General features: G+C 41.9%; 1 protein-coding gene across 2 annotated transcripts in view; it reads left to right on the top strand.

Moving 5' to 3' along the window:
- The first annotated feature begins 271 nt into the window (after positions 1–271).
- acadsb (acyl-CoA dehydrogenase short/branched chain) overlaps positions 272–19,388 on the top strand; it is a 50,967-nt gene continuing 31,850 nt past the window's right edge. For both annotated transcript variants that reach the window (XM_078223388.1, XM_078223387.1), the window contains exons 1-2: positions 272–506; positions 14,515–14,674. In XM_078223388.1, the coding sequence (XP_078079514.1) occupies positions 480–506; positions 14,515–14,674 (187 nt within the window). In that variant the 5' untranslated portion in view covers positions 272–479. The remainder of the gene's footprint in view (positions 507–14,514; positions 14,675–19,388) is intronic.

The following is a 19,388-nucleotide window of genomic DNA, read 5'->3' on the forward strand; positions in this document are numbered from 1 at the left end:
TGGGTGTCCGAGGGAGGAAGCTTTTCGCTTTTTAAAAGATTTTCTCCGGCCGATTTCCCTTTAACCACAAATCCCCTCCGAAGACGAAGGGAACAAAAGGCCGGCGTCGATGTCACAGTTGAGATGGGACACACATCCGCGGGTATCCAGCTGGAAGTGACATCAGCGGGCGGGGCTGCACCATGCCTATCACCGGAGCTTAGGCCTGTTAGCGGGGCAAAGCCAGGAGGCAGTCCTACAGTAGGCTGCTGCTGTTGTTGCTCCTCCTCCACTGCAACCTTGTGGGACTAATTTCCCCCGTACTCGTAAAATACACGGTATTTTCTTTTAAGCAAAATGGAAATAGCGTCAGTTTTTTGTTTTTCCGGGTCAAAATCAATATAGTGGTGATGTTACGTGTGAAATCTCGCCACTCCCTTTAAACAGCAGTTGCATACTAATTTGTCCAAGATACTCTAGCGTCTGTTACAAAGGACGAAATGGCGATTTGGTCATTGCTTTCCAGGGTGAGTAGAGTTTCTGCTACTCAGCAATTTGGATTTGCCTCCAAAGTAGCTGGATATTTATCGTTTGCTTAATGTATAATAAATGCTTTGCGCAAATACATCACTAACAACGGATTCTATTTGCATGGAGCTTTTGATGTGGTAAAATATGATGCTTCACCGGAACATTGCCAAGTGAAATTTGGCACCAAGCCACACATGGGCAGTTAACCAGAAGCTTGGTCGAAAGGCTAAGTTTCAGGGAAAATCTTAAAAAGACGGAAGCGAGTTAGTGAGGCGAAGAGATGTAGGGAGGAAGTTCCGGGTTGTCGACCTTATCTAGTTGAGGGTGCAGTTGCCAAGGTGTACAATGATTAAAATTGAGGTTGCTGAAAAGATGAAAGTTGCATATATCTTGGAGGGTTGCAGGGCTGTTGAAGATTACAATGATAGAGAGGGTCAAGGTCAGGGAGGGATTTTAAAACAATTGTGAGAACTTTAAACAAAAACAGAAAATGCTGGCAAGTCTCAGCAGGTCTGACAGCATCTGTGCAGAGAGAATGGCGCCAACGTTTCGAGTCTGGATGACCCTTTGTGAGATTCCAGCATCTGCAGTATTTTGCTTTTATCTTGTGTGAGAATTTTTAAATTGTGTTGCACTGGGAGCCAATATAGACTAGTTAGTACAGGGTTAATAGTGGCGAGGATTGTGAGAGAGTTGGGACCAGCGTGCAAACATTTTGGTTGACCTCTAATTTACAGAGAGTGCAAAGTAGAGGTTGGCCAGGAGTGTGTTGAAATGATTTGATGTTGAGAAGCAATAGGTGAAACAGAAATGGAGGAGGGGTAATAAAAAATGGATAATGCTGGATAAACTCAGCAGGTCTGGCAGCGTCTGTGGAGAGAAACAAGACAAATCCAAACGACTTTTGCACAGAACTGAAGAAAGGTAGAAATGAAATGAGTTATATCGTGGTAGAGGTGGGTGGAAGAGTTGGGGCAGAATAGAAGAACAGAGATAGGTCAGGGCACAGGAGAGGTTGACAAAAGTGTCATGGAAATGGTGTCATTAAAGGATGAAGAGTGCAAAAAGCAACACAAGGTAAGATAGTAGAATGTGTTATGGGAGCAAAACTGAACAAGAGACAGGTGGCTAAGTCGGAGAGGAGTGGGGCTGTACTGCGCTGTAATGTTCTATGTTTATGTTATGTTAGGGCAGGCCAAGGAAACTAAAACAACAAACCACAAAAAGGGGGATGGGGATCAAGATGGAGGGGAAAGGTCACAGTCGAAAGCTCTTGAACTCCATGTTTGAGCCCAGAAGGCTGTAATGTGTCGAATTGGAAGATGAGGTGGTGTTCTTACAATTTACGTTGGGTATCACTGGAGCATTGCAGCAGGCCTAAGGTTATCAATTAATCCTGTCTCGTTGCACAATATCATGCCCAGTGTAGCCTGCTCTCTGGTTAGCTCCATATATGCTTTTCTAAGAAACTATCATAAAAACATTCTTTGAACATTTAGGCTACTTTTGCCCATCTTTTTCCAGTCCATATGTAGATTAAAATCCCCCTTCATTATCACCGTACCTTTCTGACACGCTCCCGTTATCTCTTCCTTTATACTCTGTCCTATCGTGTCGTTACAATTATACCACTCCCACAAGCGACTTCTTGCCTTTATAATTTCTCATCTGAACCTAAACCACTTCTACATCCTGGTTTCCTGAACTTGGGTCATCCCTCTCTAACGCGGTATTACTATCATTAATTAACAGAGCCACTCTTCCACCTTTTTCCTAGCTTCCTAAATATTACATACTCTTCAACATTCAGGTCCCATTCTATGTCATCCTTCAGCCATGACTCTATAAAGGCTATCAGATTGTACTTATTTATTTCTATGTGCACTATCAGTTCATCTGTTTTGTTTTGAATGCTTTGTGCAATCAGATACAGAGTCTTTAGTTTTGTCCGTTTTTATTATTTTTGTAATGCCTGACTTTATCTTCTGATGTACTCTTAGATTTGTACTCTCTGGCCCTTCCTCCCACAGCCTATATATCATGCACATTTTAAATAGTGGCAAATCTTTTCCAACTCTACCCCATTCATTTTTTTTATTCATTCGTGGGACATGGGTGTCGTTGGCTGGCCAACATTTATTGTCCCAGTTGCCCTTGAGAAGGTGGTGGTGAGCTGCCTTCTTGAATCGCTGCAGTCCATTCAACTTATGGTATTTAAAAGTTATCCAAAACAAATTCTTTCCAGCACTGTTCATCCAGTGGAAATGACATTCTTTGCAGCAGCATTGTTTTAGCTTATTGTAGTACCTGATATTCTTACTGATATTGTGGTTTGTTAAATTAATATTTGTTCATGTTATTCACAGCACCAATGGTACCAAGGTTACTATTTCGATATTCATTATGAAAGGAGTTGCTTCAAGACATTTTAGCTGTGACACTTTCATGTGTAAGGCCCATTGATCTTGCTGTGGTGGGGAAATTGTTGGAGTCATTAATCAGGGATCACCTCAAGAAATTCCAGTTAACCGGGGAGAGTCAGCATGGATTCATATGGGGTAGGTCATGCCTGACAAACCTCAGAATTCTTTGAAGAGGTGACAAAGATGGTGTCATTTATATGCACTTTCAGAAGGCTTTTGCTGAAGTCCCACACAAGAGATAGTTAGCCAAGGTGGAAGCCCATGGAATTGAATGTAGATTGCTGACATGGATAGGAAATTGGTTGAGCAACAGGAAACAGAGTTGCAATAATAGGTTAGTTCTCAAATTGGGAAGATGTGATTAGTAGTGTCCCACAGGGATCTGTCTTGAGGTTTCAATTGTTTACAATGTTCATTAACAATTTAGATATTGACATAAAAAATCAAACATCCGAATTTGCAGATGACACAAAATTGGGCAGCATTATAGATTGTGTTGAGGAGAGCATAAAACTACACCAGAATATTGATAGATTGGGTGAATGGGCCAAGCTTGGCAAATGGATTTTAATATAAATGAGTGTGAGGTTATCCATTTTGGATTAAAAAAGGATAGATCAGGGTATTTTTCAGAAAGCACAAGGTTAAATTTAGTGGATGTCCAAGATTTGGGGGTTCATTTGCATAGCTCCTCAAAGTGCCATAAACAGGTGCAGAAAAAGGTCAAGGCCAATGGAATGCTGGCCTTCATATCTAAAGGGTTGGCGTATAGGGATGCAGATGATATGCTGCTGTTGTACAAAGCCCTAGTTAGACCCCACTTAGAGTACTGTGAAAAGGACTGGGCACCATACATTAGGAAGGATGTTTTGACCCTGGAGTGAGTTCAATGCGGGCATACAAGAATGATACCTGGACTTCAGGGGTTAAGGAGAGATTAGTCAAATTGGGCCTTTATTCTCTCAAATTCAGAAGGTTGAGGGGGTGATATGATAGAAGTCTACAAAATATTTACAGGGAAAGACAGGGTAGATAAGGATAAACTGTTTCCGCTAGTTGAAGGCTCGAGAACCGGGGGTCATAATCGAACAATTAGGGCCAAGCTGCTCAGGAGAGATGTTGGAAAACGCTACACACACAGTGGTAGAGGTTTGAAACTCTCTCTTCCTCAAACAGCAGTGGATGCTGTTTCAATTGTTAGGCTTAAGTCTGAGATAGACAAGTTTTTATTGAGTAGGGGTATCAAAGGATATAGGCCTAAGGTAGATACCGTACCGTAGGCCACAGATCAGCCATGATCTTATTGAATGGTGGAGTGGGCTTGAGGGGCTAAATGGCCTACTCCTGTTTCCATTTTCCTATCTCTTCCCCCCCCCCCCCCCCCCCCCCCCCCCAAAAACCAACCAACCCACAGCCGCAATGTTTCCACAGACCCCTGATTGTGGTCATTCTGGCCTGCCGTTGAGCATGAATCTGGAGTAATTTATTTACATGGGGCCCTCCTGTCACCAACTTTGCCAGATTCTTTAGCCAGTACGGGCTCCCCGCACCACTCCTGGCTCTCTCATATATTACAGTCCTTGTCTCTGTCAACTCCCAAATTGCAGTAGTGTTGTGATTTTTGTTTCTTATTTAATTATTTTCTCTTGCAATAGTTTGCTGGTTTCTATAATTGAGCTTTGACTTTTACAACCCTTGCAAAGTTGAATAACTAATCAATTAACTTATTTTAATTGCTATCTTACTGAATTTAATGTAGTCTCACATCCTCTTACTAAATCTACTTTTCTGCTTCCTGTTACTATTTGCAGTCAGTAAAATTGAGGTGTGGGTGTTTGCTGGATTTTGAGATGAAGGGAATGATATTTTTGGGCATGTGTAGCGGGATCCCCTTTTTAACTCCACTGGGCTTATTTTAGGTTTGGTTCTCCGTTACCCAAACCCCACCAATGCCCGAGTGATTCTCTCTCTCGCCGATGGAACAACGGCCACCTTGCGTCTACTTCACTAGAGTAGCGCTCCCAAGAGAGAGAAAAGGAAACTGCTGCCTATCCACTACCTGGCAGCCTTTCCTGAGTGGGCGGTTTCGAAGCGCCCAGGGTACCCTCAGTTCTAGACTCCAGAATTATGGTAAGGGATATTTAATATTGTGACTTGGTCAGAGATCATTGGTGAGAAATTGAAAAGATCAAAACGGACTCCAATGGAAGTCAAAGATATATATATTTATTAAAACATCAAGGTCAAGATCACCAAACACCAGGAAAACAACACACAATGCCTTATGCTCTATAAGACTATAGCTATGGAAGGAATACTAAAACGGACACGACGGAATGCTTACTTTACACAAGTTTACCAGTGTCTTAAACTATGAAAAATGCACGCAAAAGCCCCCCCCTTTCTCCAAAGCCTCATCCACTGTGATGATCTCGGGAACTTCGCGAATTACCAGGGGATACTCACAATCCTAGTTTAAATTGCTCAGTGGGCTTCGGGCTGCGTGCTGGAGACGAACGAGAGGCAGGAACAGGAGAAGAGAGTGGAGACTGATGTCATGCTGGTCCGAAGAGAAAAAAGAGAGATGGCCGGCCTGACCATCCTTTTTAAAACCTGAAGCAGTGATTCTCTCCCACAAAAACAGTTTCTGATCATTGATAGTTTCGATTGACTGGGACAAAAGGGCCGACAGCCTTAATTGACATTTTAATGTCTTTTAAATGTTCTCAAGTCATCCTGATTGAAATCCCATCAGCGAGATGAGTCATTGATGTTGTCTGTGGATGGAATGATCTCTGTTTTCATTGTCTCGCTGCTGGGCTATTTACTCCTTGGCTGCTGGTCATGGTTTCTCCTTTATTTCCTGTTGATTAGATTATCCCTGTCTCGACCTTCTCGTTATCCCAGCCTCTTGCATATTGATGTGGCCTGACAACCAGTCGGCCATTTTCCTTATCTCTGGGTTTTTTAATCATGGAGGATTTGCCCTAAAACTTACACATGATCACTGGAGTAAGGGTGTTAATGGGTAGGGCAATGAAATGGATCATAGGAAGACTCTGACACGAATATGTTTGAAACTGGAAGTAGTGGGGAGGCTTGTCCAGATTGAAGAATTGTGTCTTTTAAATTAGAAATTGCAAATGTGTTTATTTAGGAATGGAGTGAATGAGAAAGCAGGCAATCACAAAACAGTCAATTTAATATTGTCTGAGCTGAGCTTGGACATGTATGAGCTTGTTAGAGTCAAGAGGGATTTTTGAAAGGTAGGGCACATTTGATCAAAGTTCCACAGAAGATATTGGTCTATAACCTCTGAGCTCTGGGGCTTTTTCTTATCCAAGGGAATCCCAGAAATGCACTGGGAATGTCTCCCGGAAGTCCCTGCGTAAGGATTGCATGACAATTGCCCTTCAATGGGATCTTTCTGACACTCCTGATTCAAATGATAAACTTCGGAAGGTTCAGGCTGTCTTCCAGCAATAGTTATCCAAAGAAAGTTAGAATTAAAACCACGTCTTACTCCTAGGTAACTATAGTGCTGACCCAGCCCTCTCCCTGGCAACTAGTCTAAGGCCAATCTGGTCTGTTCACAAACCCAATGTCATATTTGGTCCTGAGATGAGTTTTTAATCCTGTATCCACGCTGTCACTAAGACTATTTGCGCTTTCACAATGTTGTCCATCGCCCTCAACTCATTTGCTACTGAAGCCCTCATCCACATCTTTCTTTCTCTCGAATTGATTGTTTTTAGGAAGTAGAGTTGGCTAAGTAAATGGTATTTGGCATAAACTATAGTTTTATGTTAGGGTATTAATTTTAAGTTCAAGCTAAATTTATATTTCTCAATTTGTATGTGACTTGAGTTATTTCACTTTAAAATATGCCTGCATTTTAATTAGATTTTATGACTCTAGAGCATGTAGGGCCAAAACAAAAACTGATCTGGGCTGTTGCTTAGTCACAAGAAGCCACAAGGGAACAGAAAGCAACTTGAGGTTCAGTTGTTCTATGGTGAAGGGAGCAGTTTAAGCCTCAGGATATGAAAGGAGACTGCAGAGAACAGGCATTAAATTAAAAAACTGAAAGACCCCAAAACCAGGGAGAGGGACAGAAGGAAGTCCCAAGAAAACCTTCTAGTCGTAGAAAAAGAACAAGAAACTGGAAAAGATCCAGTTAAGTGCAGTGAAGAGCAGAAGTTCCAAGTTAAAAGACAAGATGCCGACCTGATATAACGTGGGCTTGTGAGAAGCCAGAGATCCAAAGGGACCCAAAAGTTGGTGACTCTACCACTGCCTGTAAAGCAGTGGTATTTTTTTGGCATGGTTGGGTATCTGTGAGTTTGCGTAGAAGCCAAAACTTTAATGCACATTATGCTCCAGGGCAGAGGAACAAACAAAGAGAGATTCAAACACTGGAGGTCGGTTCTTGACATTCGGGAGAAGATTCCATCTTCCAGAGTTGAGATCGGCAACCCATGTGTGGGAGACAGCATTCCAGTGAGATCAGTTGACTCACAAGCATCTAGGGAATTGATAAGAAATCCAAAGAAGTTGTTTTGGATGGCATTTGTCTCTTGGTTTCAGAGTGTGGTGTGTCTGACCACAGTTATAGAGTCAAAGGTTTACAACATGGAAACAGGCCCTTTGGCCCAACTTGTCCATGCCACCTTTTTTTTTTGAAACCCCTAAATTAATCCCAATTGCCCGCATCCCTCTATACTCATCGGATCCATGTAACTATCTAAATGCTTTTTAAAAGATAAAATTGTACCCGCCTCTACTACTACCTCTGGCAGCTAGTTCCAGACACTCACCACCCTCTGTGAAAAAATTGCCCTCTAAACACTTTTGTATCTCTCCCCTCTCACCTTAAACCTATGCCCTCTAGTTTTAGACTTCCTTACCTTTGGGAAAAGATATTGACTATCTACCTTGTCTATGCCCCTCATTATTTTATAGACCTCTATAAGGTCACCCCTCAGCCTCCTACGCTCCAAGGAAAAAAGTCCCAGTCTATTCAACCTCTCCTTATAACTCAATCCATCAAGTCCCGGTAGCATCCTAGTAAATCTTTTCTGCACTCTTTCTAGTTTAATAATATCCTTTCTATTATAGGGTGACCAGAATTGCACACAGTATTCCAAGTGTGGCCTTAACAATGTCTTGTACAACTTCAACAAGACGTCCCAACTCCTGTATTCAATGTTCTGACCGATGAAACCAAGAATGCCGAATGCCGCCTTCACCACTTTGTCCACCTGTGACTTCACTTTCAAGGAGCTATGAACATGTACCCCTAGATCTTTTTGTTCTGTAACTCTCCCCAGCGCCCTACCATTAACTGAGTAAGTCCTGCTCTGGTTCAATCTACCAAAATGCATCACCTCGCATTTGTTTAAATTAAACTCCATCTGCCATTCATCAGCCCTCTGGCCCAATTGATCAAGATCCCGCTGCAATTGGAGATAACCTTCCTCACTGTCCACCATGCCACCAATCTTGGTGTCATCTGCAAACTTACTAACCATGCCCCCTATATTCTCATCCAAATCATTAATATAAATGACAAATAACAGTGGGCCCAGCACTGATCCCTGAGGCACACCGCTGGTCACAGGCCTCCAGTTTGAAAAAACTACTCTCTACAACCACCCCAATTTTGTATCCATTTACATACCTCACCCTGGATCCCATGAGATTTAACTTTATGCAACAACCTACCATGCGGTACCTTGTCAAAGGCCTTGCTAAAGTCCATGTTGACAGCATCAACTACACTGCCCTCATCTACCTTCTTGGTTACCCCTTCAAAAAACTCAATCAAATTTGTGAGACATGATTTTCCACTCACAAAGCCATGCTGACTGTCCCTAATCAGTCCTTGCATCTCTAAATGCCTGCAGATCCTGTCTCTCAAAATACCTTCCAACAATTTACCCATCACAGATGTGAGGCTCACTGGCCTGTAGTTCCCAGGCTTTTCCCTGCAGCCCTTTTTAAACAAAGGCACAGCATTTGCCACTCTCCAATCTTCAGGCACCTCACCCGTGACTATCGATGATTCAAATATCTCGGCTAGGGGACCCGCAATTTCCTCCCTAGCCTCCCACAATGTCCTGGGATATACTTCATCAGGTCCCGGGGATTTATCTACCTTGATGCGCTTTAAGACTTCCAGCACCACCTCCTCTGTAATATGTACACTCCTCAAGACATCAATATTTATTTCCCCAAGTTCCCTAACATCCATGCTTTTCTCAACAGTAAATACTGATGAGAGATATTCATTTAGGACCTCACCCATCTCTTGTTGCTCAGCACATAGATGACCTTGTTGATCCTTAAGAGGCCCTACTCTCTCCCTTGTTACTCTTTTGCCCTTTATGTATTTGTAGAAGCTCTTTGGATTTTCCTTTGCCTTATCTGCCAAAACAATTTCGTGTCCCTTTTTGCCCTCCTGATTTCTCTCTTAACTCTACTCCTACACCCCCTATACTCCAAGAGATTCACCTGGTCCCAGCTGCCTATGCACGTCATGTGCCTCTTTCTTCTTCTTGATTAGGGCCTCAATATCCCGAGTCATCCAGGGTTCTTGACTTCTGCCAGCCTTGCCCTTCACTCTAAGAGGAATGTGTTTACCCTGAACCCTGGTTAACACACTTTTGAAAGCATGCCACTTATCAGACGTCCTTTTTCCTTCCCACAGACTCCCCCAATTAACTTTTGAAAGTTCCTGTCTGATACCATCAAAATTGGCCTTGCCCCAATTTAGAATATTAACTTTTGGGACAGACCTATCATTCTCCATAGCTATCTTAAAACTAATAGAATTATGGTCACTGGTCCTAAAGTGATGCCTCACTAACACTTCTGTCACCTGCCCTTCCTTATTTCCCAAGAGGAGGTCAAGTTCGCCTATATTGGTTTACATAGATTGTGTACTTACTGAGAACAATAGAGTGTAAGACTTTGTCACATGTCCTACCCTTGCAGATCTATAAAGATATAGTTGCAGTGAAGGAATAGTGTATTATAGTTTCATCTTTTCTTCTTTAATAGATGCTTTATTATTTTGTTAAAAGTTTCTTAGCTGACTCCTGTGATTCTGTTCAGTAGCTGCTCTACACATATCTAAACAAAAGTTGAGTTCAATCAAGCCAGGTCCCACCCTAGGATCTGAGTTGTCCAATAGTAGCATCAGCTGGGATCGTAATACTGTTCTAGCACATGCCTGGCTAGCTTCCTAATATGACAAGGCTGGATGGCATTTATTTTTATGCAAAGAATTTAATGGGTCAGGCAGATGAATTGAGGGCTTAACACATGGGAGTATTATATAATTGCTTTCACAGAGACATGGTTGAGAGAGGGGCAGGATTGGCAGCTCAAAATTCCTGGATATAGAATCTTCACGTGAGACAGGGACGTGTGAAAGAGAAGGTGGTGTCACAATATTAATAAAGGAATTAATGACTGCAGTGAGGAGGGATGGTATCTTAGCAGGCTCCTCAATTGAGGTTATCTGGGTGCAACTTAAAAACAAAAAGCAGCATTGCTGGGAGTGTACTACAGACCCCCAAACAGTCAGGGAGAAATAGAAAAGATAATTCTGAGGGACAGACTTAATCTCCACTTGGAAAGGCAAGGATAGTCAGCATGTCTTTGTCAAGGGGAGATCACGTCTAACAGATTTCATTGAGTTTTTTGAAGAGGTGACTCAGTGTGTGGGTGAGGGCAGTGCAGTTGTTGAAGTCTACATGGAATTCAATAAGGTTTTGTAGGCAAATCTCAGAGAATTGTAGTAGGGGATTTCAACCTCCCCATTGTTAATTGGGATGGCCAAAGCATGAAAGGCTTAGAGGACGCGGAATACTTGAGTGCATCCAGAAGAGCTTTTTGAGCTAGCATGTAGAAAGGCCTGCAAGAGACTGGGTGGTACCGGACCGAACTTTAGGGAATGAAGCCAGGCAAGTTGTAGAATTGTCAAATGGGGGAGCATTTGAGGCTAGTCATGACCAATTCCAGCCTCCTGGACTACCTGGATCCACTACAGTTTGCCTATCGTCGCAACAGGTCTACAGCAGACGCCATCTCCCTGGCCATGCACTCAACCCTGGAACACCTAGATAACAAGATCACCTATGTCAGACTCCTATTTATTGACTATAGCTCAGTCTTCAACACTAATATTTGCACGAAACTCATCTCCAAACTCCATGGCCTGGGCCTCGGCACCTCCCTCTGCGACTGGATCCTGAACTTCCTAACTCACAGACCATAATCAGTAAGGACAGGCAACAACACCACCTCCACTATGATCCTTAACACAGGTGCCCCACAAGGCTGTGTTCTCAGCCCCCTACTATACTCCTTATGCACCCATAACCGTGTGGCCAGATTCCCCTCCAATTCGATTTTCAAGTTTGCTGACGACACCACCGTAGTGGGTTGGATCTCAAACAATGATGAGACAGATTTCAGGAATGAGATAGAGGAACTGGTGCGGCAACAATAATCTCTCCCTCAATGTCAACAAAACGAAGGAGATTGTCATCGACTTAAGAAAGGGTAAAGGAGAATGTGCCCCTGTGTACATCAACGGGGACGAAGTAGAAAGGGTCGAGAGCTTCAAGTTTTTAGGTGTCCAGATCACCAACAACCTGTCCTGGTCCCCCCATGCCGACACTATAGTTATGAAAGCCCACCAACGCCTCTACTTTCTCAGAAGATTAAGGAAATTTGGCATGTCAGCTACGACTCTCTCAAACCTTTACAGATGTACCATAGGAAGCATTCTTTCTGGTTGTATCACAGCTTGGTATGGCTCCTGCTCTGCCCAAGACTGCAAGAAACTACAAAAGGTTGTGAATGTAGCCCAATCCATCACGCAAACCACCCTCCCATCCATTGACTTTGTCTACACTTCCCGCTGCCTTGGCAAAGCAGCCAGTATAATTAAGGACCCCACGCACCCCAGACATTCTCTCTTTCACCTCCTTCGGGAAAAAGATACAAAAGTCTGAGGTCACATACCAACAGACTCAAAGAACAGCTTCTTCCCTGCTGCTGTCAGACTTTTAAATGGACTTGCCTTACATTAAGTTGATCTTTTTCTACACCCTAGCTATGACTGTAACACTACATTCTGCACTCTCTCATTTCCTTCTCTATGAATGGTATGTTTTGTCTGTATAGCACAGAAGAAACGATACTGTTTACTGTATGTTAATACATGTGACAATAAATCAAATCATTTCAGTAATAGCGACCATTACTCGGTAAGATTTAAGGTAGTTATAGAAAAGGACAACGTTAGACTGGAAATAGATGTTCTGAATTGGGGAAGGCCGATTTTAACATAAGACAGGATCTGGCCGAAGTGGAGCAGCTACTTGTAGGAAAATCCATGTCAGAGCAGTGGGAGTCATTCAAATAGGAAATAGGGCCAACACGTTCCTGTATAGGTAAAGGATGGGACTAAAGTCCAGAGAGCCCTCGATATTAAGGGATAAACAGGATTCGATAAAGAAAAAGGGAGCCTCATGGCAGATGCGGGGGCTCAAAGCAATGGATGCCCTAAAGGAGTTTGGAATTGCAGAGGGGTACTTTTTTTTTAAAAAGGAGAGCGAAGAGAGGGCACGAGAAAACACTAACATGCAAAATAAAGGAAAATTCCCAGGTATTTTATAAGTATGTTCAGGGAAAGAGTAGGACTTAAAGACCAAAATAGCAATCTGTTTGGAGCCAAAATACATAAGTGAGGTATTACATTAGTATTTTACATCTGCGTTCACTGTGGAGAAATACAATGTAGATACAGAAAGCAGGGAGGGGGACTGTGAAGCACTTGAACAGATTAGGATTGAGAGAGAGGAGATATGAGCAGTTTTAGCGGACTTGAAATTGGATAAAAATCCAGGCCCAGATGAGATGTATCCTAGGCTGCTGTGTGAGGTAAGAGAGAAGACTGCAGGGACTCTGATGCTAATTTTCAAATCCTCCTTTAGCCACAGCAGAGTTGCCAGAGGACTGCAGGACAGCGAATGTTATACTATAATTCAAGAAGGGAGGTAGGGAAAATGCAGGTTATTACAGGCCAGTGAGTCCAACATTAGTGGTTGGAAAATTATTGGAAAAATTTCTGAAGGACAGAATTAATCTCCACTTGGAAAGGCAAGGATTAATCAAGGATAGTCAGCATGCCTTTGTCAAGGGGAGATCATGTCTAACAAATTTCATTGAATTTTATTTGAGATGACTCGGTGTGTGGATGAGGGCAGTGCGATTGATGTACTCTACATGGAATTCAATAAGTTTTTTGACAGAAGTCCCACATGGGAGACTGGTCAAAAAGATAAGATCCCATAGGCTTCAGGGCAATTTGGCAAATTGGGTCCAAAATTGGCTTAGTGGCAAGAGGCAGACAATGATAGTCGAAGGTTGTTTTTGTTACTGGAGGCCTGTATCCAGTGGTGTACTGCAGAGATTGGTGCTGGGTTCCTTGCTGTTTGGAATGTATATTAGTGTGCTAGATGTGGAAGGTATGATCAGTAAGTTTGCAGATGACACAAAAATTGGTGGTGTGGAAGATAGTGGGGAGGAAAGCCTTAGATTGCAGGACGATGGCGACAGGCTGGTCAGATGGACAGAATGGTAGCAAATGGAATTTGACCCTGAAAAGTGTGAGATGCATTTTAGGAGGACTAATAAAGCAAGGGAATAATTTTGAACAGTAGAATGCTAGGCAGTACATAGAACCAGAGAAGCCTTTAAGTGCATGTCCAAAGATCCCTGAAGGCAACAGGACAGGTAGATAAGGTGGTCATGAAGGCATAGGCTGAGGGCTAGAATATAAGAGCAGGGAGGTTATGATGGAGCTCTACAAAACTCTTGTTAGTCCACAGTTAACGTACTGTTAATAGTTCTGGTCACCACTGTAGGAAGGATGTGATTGCACTAGAAAGGAGGCAGAGGCAATTCATCAGGATGTTACCTAGGCTGGAGAGTTTCAGCAATGAAGAGAGAGGTTGGTTAGGCTGGGGTGGTTTTCCTTAGAGCAGAGAAGGCTGAGGAAGCCTAATTGAGGTGTACAAAATTATCAGGGACATCGAGTAGATGGGAAGACATTTCCCTCCTTTAGTAGAGGGGTCAATAACCAGCGGACATGGATTTAAGGTGAGGGCCAGGAAATTTAGAGATTTGAGGAAAAGCTTTTTGACCCAGAGAGTGGGAGGAATCTGGAACTCTCTGCCTGAAAGTAGCATTTAGATGAGCACTTGAAAGGCTATAGCACACAAGGCTACGGACCAAGTGCCAGAAGCTGGAATTCGAATACATAGATGCTTGATGACTGGTGCAGACATAATGGGCCACAGTGACTCTTTCCATGTTGATGAACGGCACAGACATGGACCAATGGGCTTCTTTCCGTGCTGTAAAACTATGACTTAGTAGTTAATTTACTTTTACTCCTTCGGTGCTGCAAGCAAGCTATGATTCAATAACTGTCTCCTGATTTATAAGTTAAATGACACCCATTTCTTTTTGTTCTAATCTATATTGCATAAATGACCAAAAGCTGGGAAGAAGTTTTGTCAGACCCAGATGCCCAAGGGTTCAACCACAGCTTTCAAAATTTTCCACTGCAGATGTTGTTTTGGATAATGGCACTGCATGTGGCACTCGTTATGCACCACTGCAGACTTTCACTGAAGAAGAGATGATGATGAAAGAAACAGGTAAATTGGTTTCAGTTTGTTTTTGCACTTAAGTATTGTTCATTATTAAGACTAGTGATTTGTCAGGTGTATTCTTGTCAAGAATTAATTATAAGATAGATTCAGATAAATCTTTTAAATCCCTTAAAATTACGTTTGAGGGCTGAACCAGTTCATCCTGCTTCTATTGCTACTTGCCTTGCAGCTTGATTATTGTGATATGCATTCTGCAAGCCAGTTTGGTCAATTCTTGTGTTCACCCCATCCAGCAGAGGACAAAGAAAATACTAAATGAAGTTGTGGTCTTCCCTCCTAACAGCATGACAAATTGCTTGCTATCTTCTATCGTTTTGGTTGTTGCTCTGCTTTTATGTTGCATCCAAGAGAGCTCTGTTGGGCCTAGATAATGAACAGGATTAGAATACTTTCTGTGAGAACTAGATTTCAATTTGTGTGTACCTTGTAAGTATAAATAAAAGGAATGGAAAATTAGGAGAGGTGTACAGCTAGCTGGTTATCTGTAACTGCCTGTTTTACAGACCTGCCAAAGTCAGAAGTTCTCCTTTTCATCTGTAAATGATTGTGGTATTCCTAATTTACTTTCCAGTACATTCAAGCCCATATATCTGTAAATTGACAGTCTTGATCAGAGATGCTACAATAGTGACTGGCATGGCAAGTAGAAAAATGAAGGTGATGCTGTTCTTCATATGACCATAAGATATAGGGGCAGAATTAGACCATTCAGCCCATTGCATCTGCTCTATCATTCTCAACCCCATATCTCCTGCCTTTTTCCCGTAACCTTTGATCCCCATGCCAATCAAGATCCTATCTATCTCTGTCTTAAATACACTCAATGACCTGGCCTCCACAGCCTTCTATGGCAATGAATTCCATAGATTCGCCACACTCTGGCTGAAGAAATTCCTCCTTCATAGTAGCTCTTTTTCTAAGGTTGGCGATAGAGCACTTGGGGGCAGAATAGAGGGAGATTTATCTCCTTTAAATGATCCATTGCTAACTCCCTAACTTGAATGTGGGGACATGATTGGAAAATTTGCAAACGACACAAAGACTGACCGAGTAGTGGATAGTGTAGAGGATAGTTATTATCCACAAAATGATATCGATGAGTTGGTGGAGTGGGTGATAAAGTGGCAGATGGATTTTAACATAGAAAGTGTGAGGTAATGCATTTAGGGAGGTCAAACAGTTATAGGGAATATTCTAAGAGGGGTAGATGAAGTGAGAAATCTTGGCGTACAATTTTTTTAATTTATTAGTGTCACAAGTAGGCTTACATTAATATTGCAATTAAATTATTGTGAAAATTCCCTGGTTGTCATACTCCAGCGCCTGTTTGGTTACACTAAGGGAGAATTTAGCATGGCCAATGCACCTAACCAGCATGTCTTTTGGACTGTGGGAGGAAGTCGGAGCACCTGGAGGAAACACATGCAGACATGGGGAGAACGTGCAGACTCCGCACAGACAATGACCCAAGCCGGGATTGAACCTGAGTGCCTGCCACTGAGGCAGCAGTACTAACCGCTGTGCCGCTCCAGTACACAGGTTTCTAAAGGCAGCAGTTCAAGTAAGCAAAGTTGTAAAAAAGGCGTATGGAATGCTCTCCTTCATTGGCACAGATATAGAATATAAAAGTAAGGATATAATGCTGTAACATTTCTATGGTTCTATAGTAGTTGATGATTTCATGTATATCTTGCTTCCTTTGGATTATTGTGCTAGAAATATCGCTGGAGATTCTGATACCAACAATCAGTCCATTTTTTAAAAAAAAATAATTTTCCACTTATAAATTGCATGGTAGAAACACATAATTGCCCAACAATTAAAGATGGAGTTTATTTATTAGTCACAAGTAAGGCTTACATTAACATTGCAATGAAGTTACTGTGAAATTCCCCTAGTCACCACAGTCTGGCACCTGTTCGGGTCAATGCACCTAACCAGCACGTCTTTCAGAATGTGGGAAGAAACTCGAGCACCCAGAGGAAACCCACGCAGACACGGGGAGAACGTACAAACTCCACACAGACAATGACCCAAGCCGGGAATCGAACCCGGGTCCCTGGCGCTGTGAAGCAGTAGTGCTAGCCACTGTGCCGTCCAACACAACAATTGCTGTTTTTAATGCTTTTTTTTTACTATTTCCAATTCTATCTGGCTCTGTTGCTTGGATGTAGATAGTGTATTGATAGATACAATGACCACTGAGATTCCTTCTCATCGACAGAGCTGAAGCCTAAGAAATGCAACTCCAACCTGGTGCGTATTGCATACCATTTTTCTGCTGACAGGTAGCTTATTTTGCCAGTGTCCAGTCTTGAGGAAGCATTTTTAATTGGCATCCATAGTGCAGTTGGGAGCTGATTTTTAAATTTAACTGCTGCTGTTCCCAGCACTTGGGAAAACAGTCAGTAAAAGGCTGTATGTTCAGAGAGCAATTGTTTTTTTATAACAAACCCAGTGGCCCAGGAGGTGCATGAGTGTCCTTCCTCATTCCAAAGGAGACCTTTTGTCTCCCTTCGGCCAATCGTGGCCTCCCTGGGCTCTGTCGTGATTGACGAGTTCCCCACCACACCTACCTCCGTTTCCAATTCTCCACCCTCCAAGCCATGATAAGCAGCATGCCCTTCTCTCTGATTGCCATGGAATACTGTAATATCCTGCCATCAAATTCCACATTCCTTGATCAGTGACCACTTTTTCAGCCTCACCAATTCCTCCCTGTAAGATCAAAGCCAATGCTCCACACTCCTATCTATCACTCTGTTTTCACTTTATTTAAAATAAGAAATAAAACTGAGTACAATAAATAAACATATGGTTAATAACAGTAAATGAAGGCATGGGCTACAGGACCTGTTGAGATTTACTGCTTTATTAAAAATGTTATTTATTTCCTTAGCTTTCATTTTGTGGGGGGGAAAAGATAAATCAGCTCTAGTCTTTTCAATCAGAATGCAATCTTTCAATGTCTTTCTGAAAGGCTTGCTGTTTTCAATTGTCTGAACCTGGCAATTATTCAGATTATGTGGGAACCCTCTTCAGTTACCAGTAGCTCCAGAATCGATCTTGAATCTGTCCTGCTGTTACTATGCAGCTTTCTGATTCTGCTCACGTTACATCTGTTAGGAAACATGCATGGAGGTAATCGAGAACAAACTAGACAGACAGTCAAAATGAAAGAGACAGAGAATGAATGTAGCCAGATAGGAATTAACAGCAAAAGAAATTGGAGAAATGAGGGAAACAAAATGAGACATTCAGTGGAACAAAAGCCATGCTGTGTTTTTCTTTGTTTGTGTATAGTGGAGGATGTTAAAGCACTACAACTGGTGTTACAACTCGCATTCTATAACTACCAGTATCTATCTTGATTTGATATCTCTGTGGGAGTTTCTAATGATGTTTGATTTTCTGTGGTCATTCTTATGAAGTCTAATAATGTAGGGGGAAGGAAGTTGATATGTAAATTACATAAAGGCCAGAGTTAGCTGAAATGTGGCATGAACGACAAGGGATGGATAAATCAAATTTGTTTGCTTTCACTAAGATGAGCCACTTCTCTTGCTCAATTTATTCATATCTTTATTTTGAATGACCAGAAGTATTTGGGGGAACATCTGTTCTATAACATTTGCCAAATTTTAAAAAAATAATTGAAATTGAAGCTTTACTGATGATGGGAGAATGTCAATCAATACAAAAGTTGAGCATAGGATTTTACTTATTAATCCTTCCAGATTCTAATAAAGATTTTACCTACATTAAATGTACATGCAAAACGTTAATTTTGAAATATGTTTCTAAAGTATAACAGCCTGGATTTTGCAGTCAGTGGCAAACGAATGGCGACTGGTATTCATTTGCAATTGCAGCTGCCCACAGACTGTTCGTGGGCTTTGAATGGCAACATATGGTCATCTGGAGTCTGATTACAGTGCATCATCCTCTGCAGGGGATCTGGGACCTATGCGAATAGGGAAAGCAACAACGTGTTTCTTCAGCCAGTCATATTGCAGAGTTTAAACCAGGAAGTGTAAGTTAGAACATTTAATTCAACGTAAAATCATGTACAGAAAGTGAAATAAAGAGAGAATGAAAAATGGGATAAAGAGAGATAAAAAGTTAAAATATGTATCTTTTAAAGATGGAGGCACGAGTTGCCACTTGCAAAAATAAAATTTCAGTGCCAAAGGGTTGTTTGGCAGTCATTAATACTTGGGCTTGGGGGGAGAGTAGGCAGAGGGCAGACCAGACAGCAACTTTGTGATTTCTGTATTTAACTACGGATGCCAGAAATTGCTGTTCAATTTACCCATTAATATGATAGCCTCATCATTATTCTTACTGCAAAATCCAGGCCATCATATTACCAGAAATGCAACAGGACTAAAGTTCTAACTAAATAATAAAAATCAAAAGCTACGTGGATTATTGATTGCGATGGAATAGAGTTAGAAATTGGTGAAAGTTAAATAATTCAGCCCTCCATTTAGAGCCAACCTTTTGATTCTTTATATGTTCCGTTACATCATTTCTTTGCCTTGCATCTTTACCCCTTTTGTCATTTAGTCTCTTCTGCCTTGCACTCTATCAAATATCTTGCCATTTGTTCTTTCCCCTCTTCTGCGTTTTGTACTTAAAACCTTTTGATTTGATTTATTATTTCACATGTACTGGTATACAGTGAAAAGTATTGTTT

Source organism: Mustelus asterias, chromosome 11 (assembly GCF_964213995.1).
Source record: "Mustelus asterias chromosome 11, sMusAst1.hap1.1, whole genome shotgun sequence".
Taxonomy (NCBI): Eukaryota; Metazoa; Chordata; class Chondrichthyes; order Carcharhiniformes; family Triakidae; genus Mustelus; species Mustelus asterias.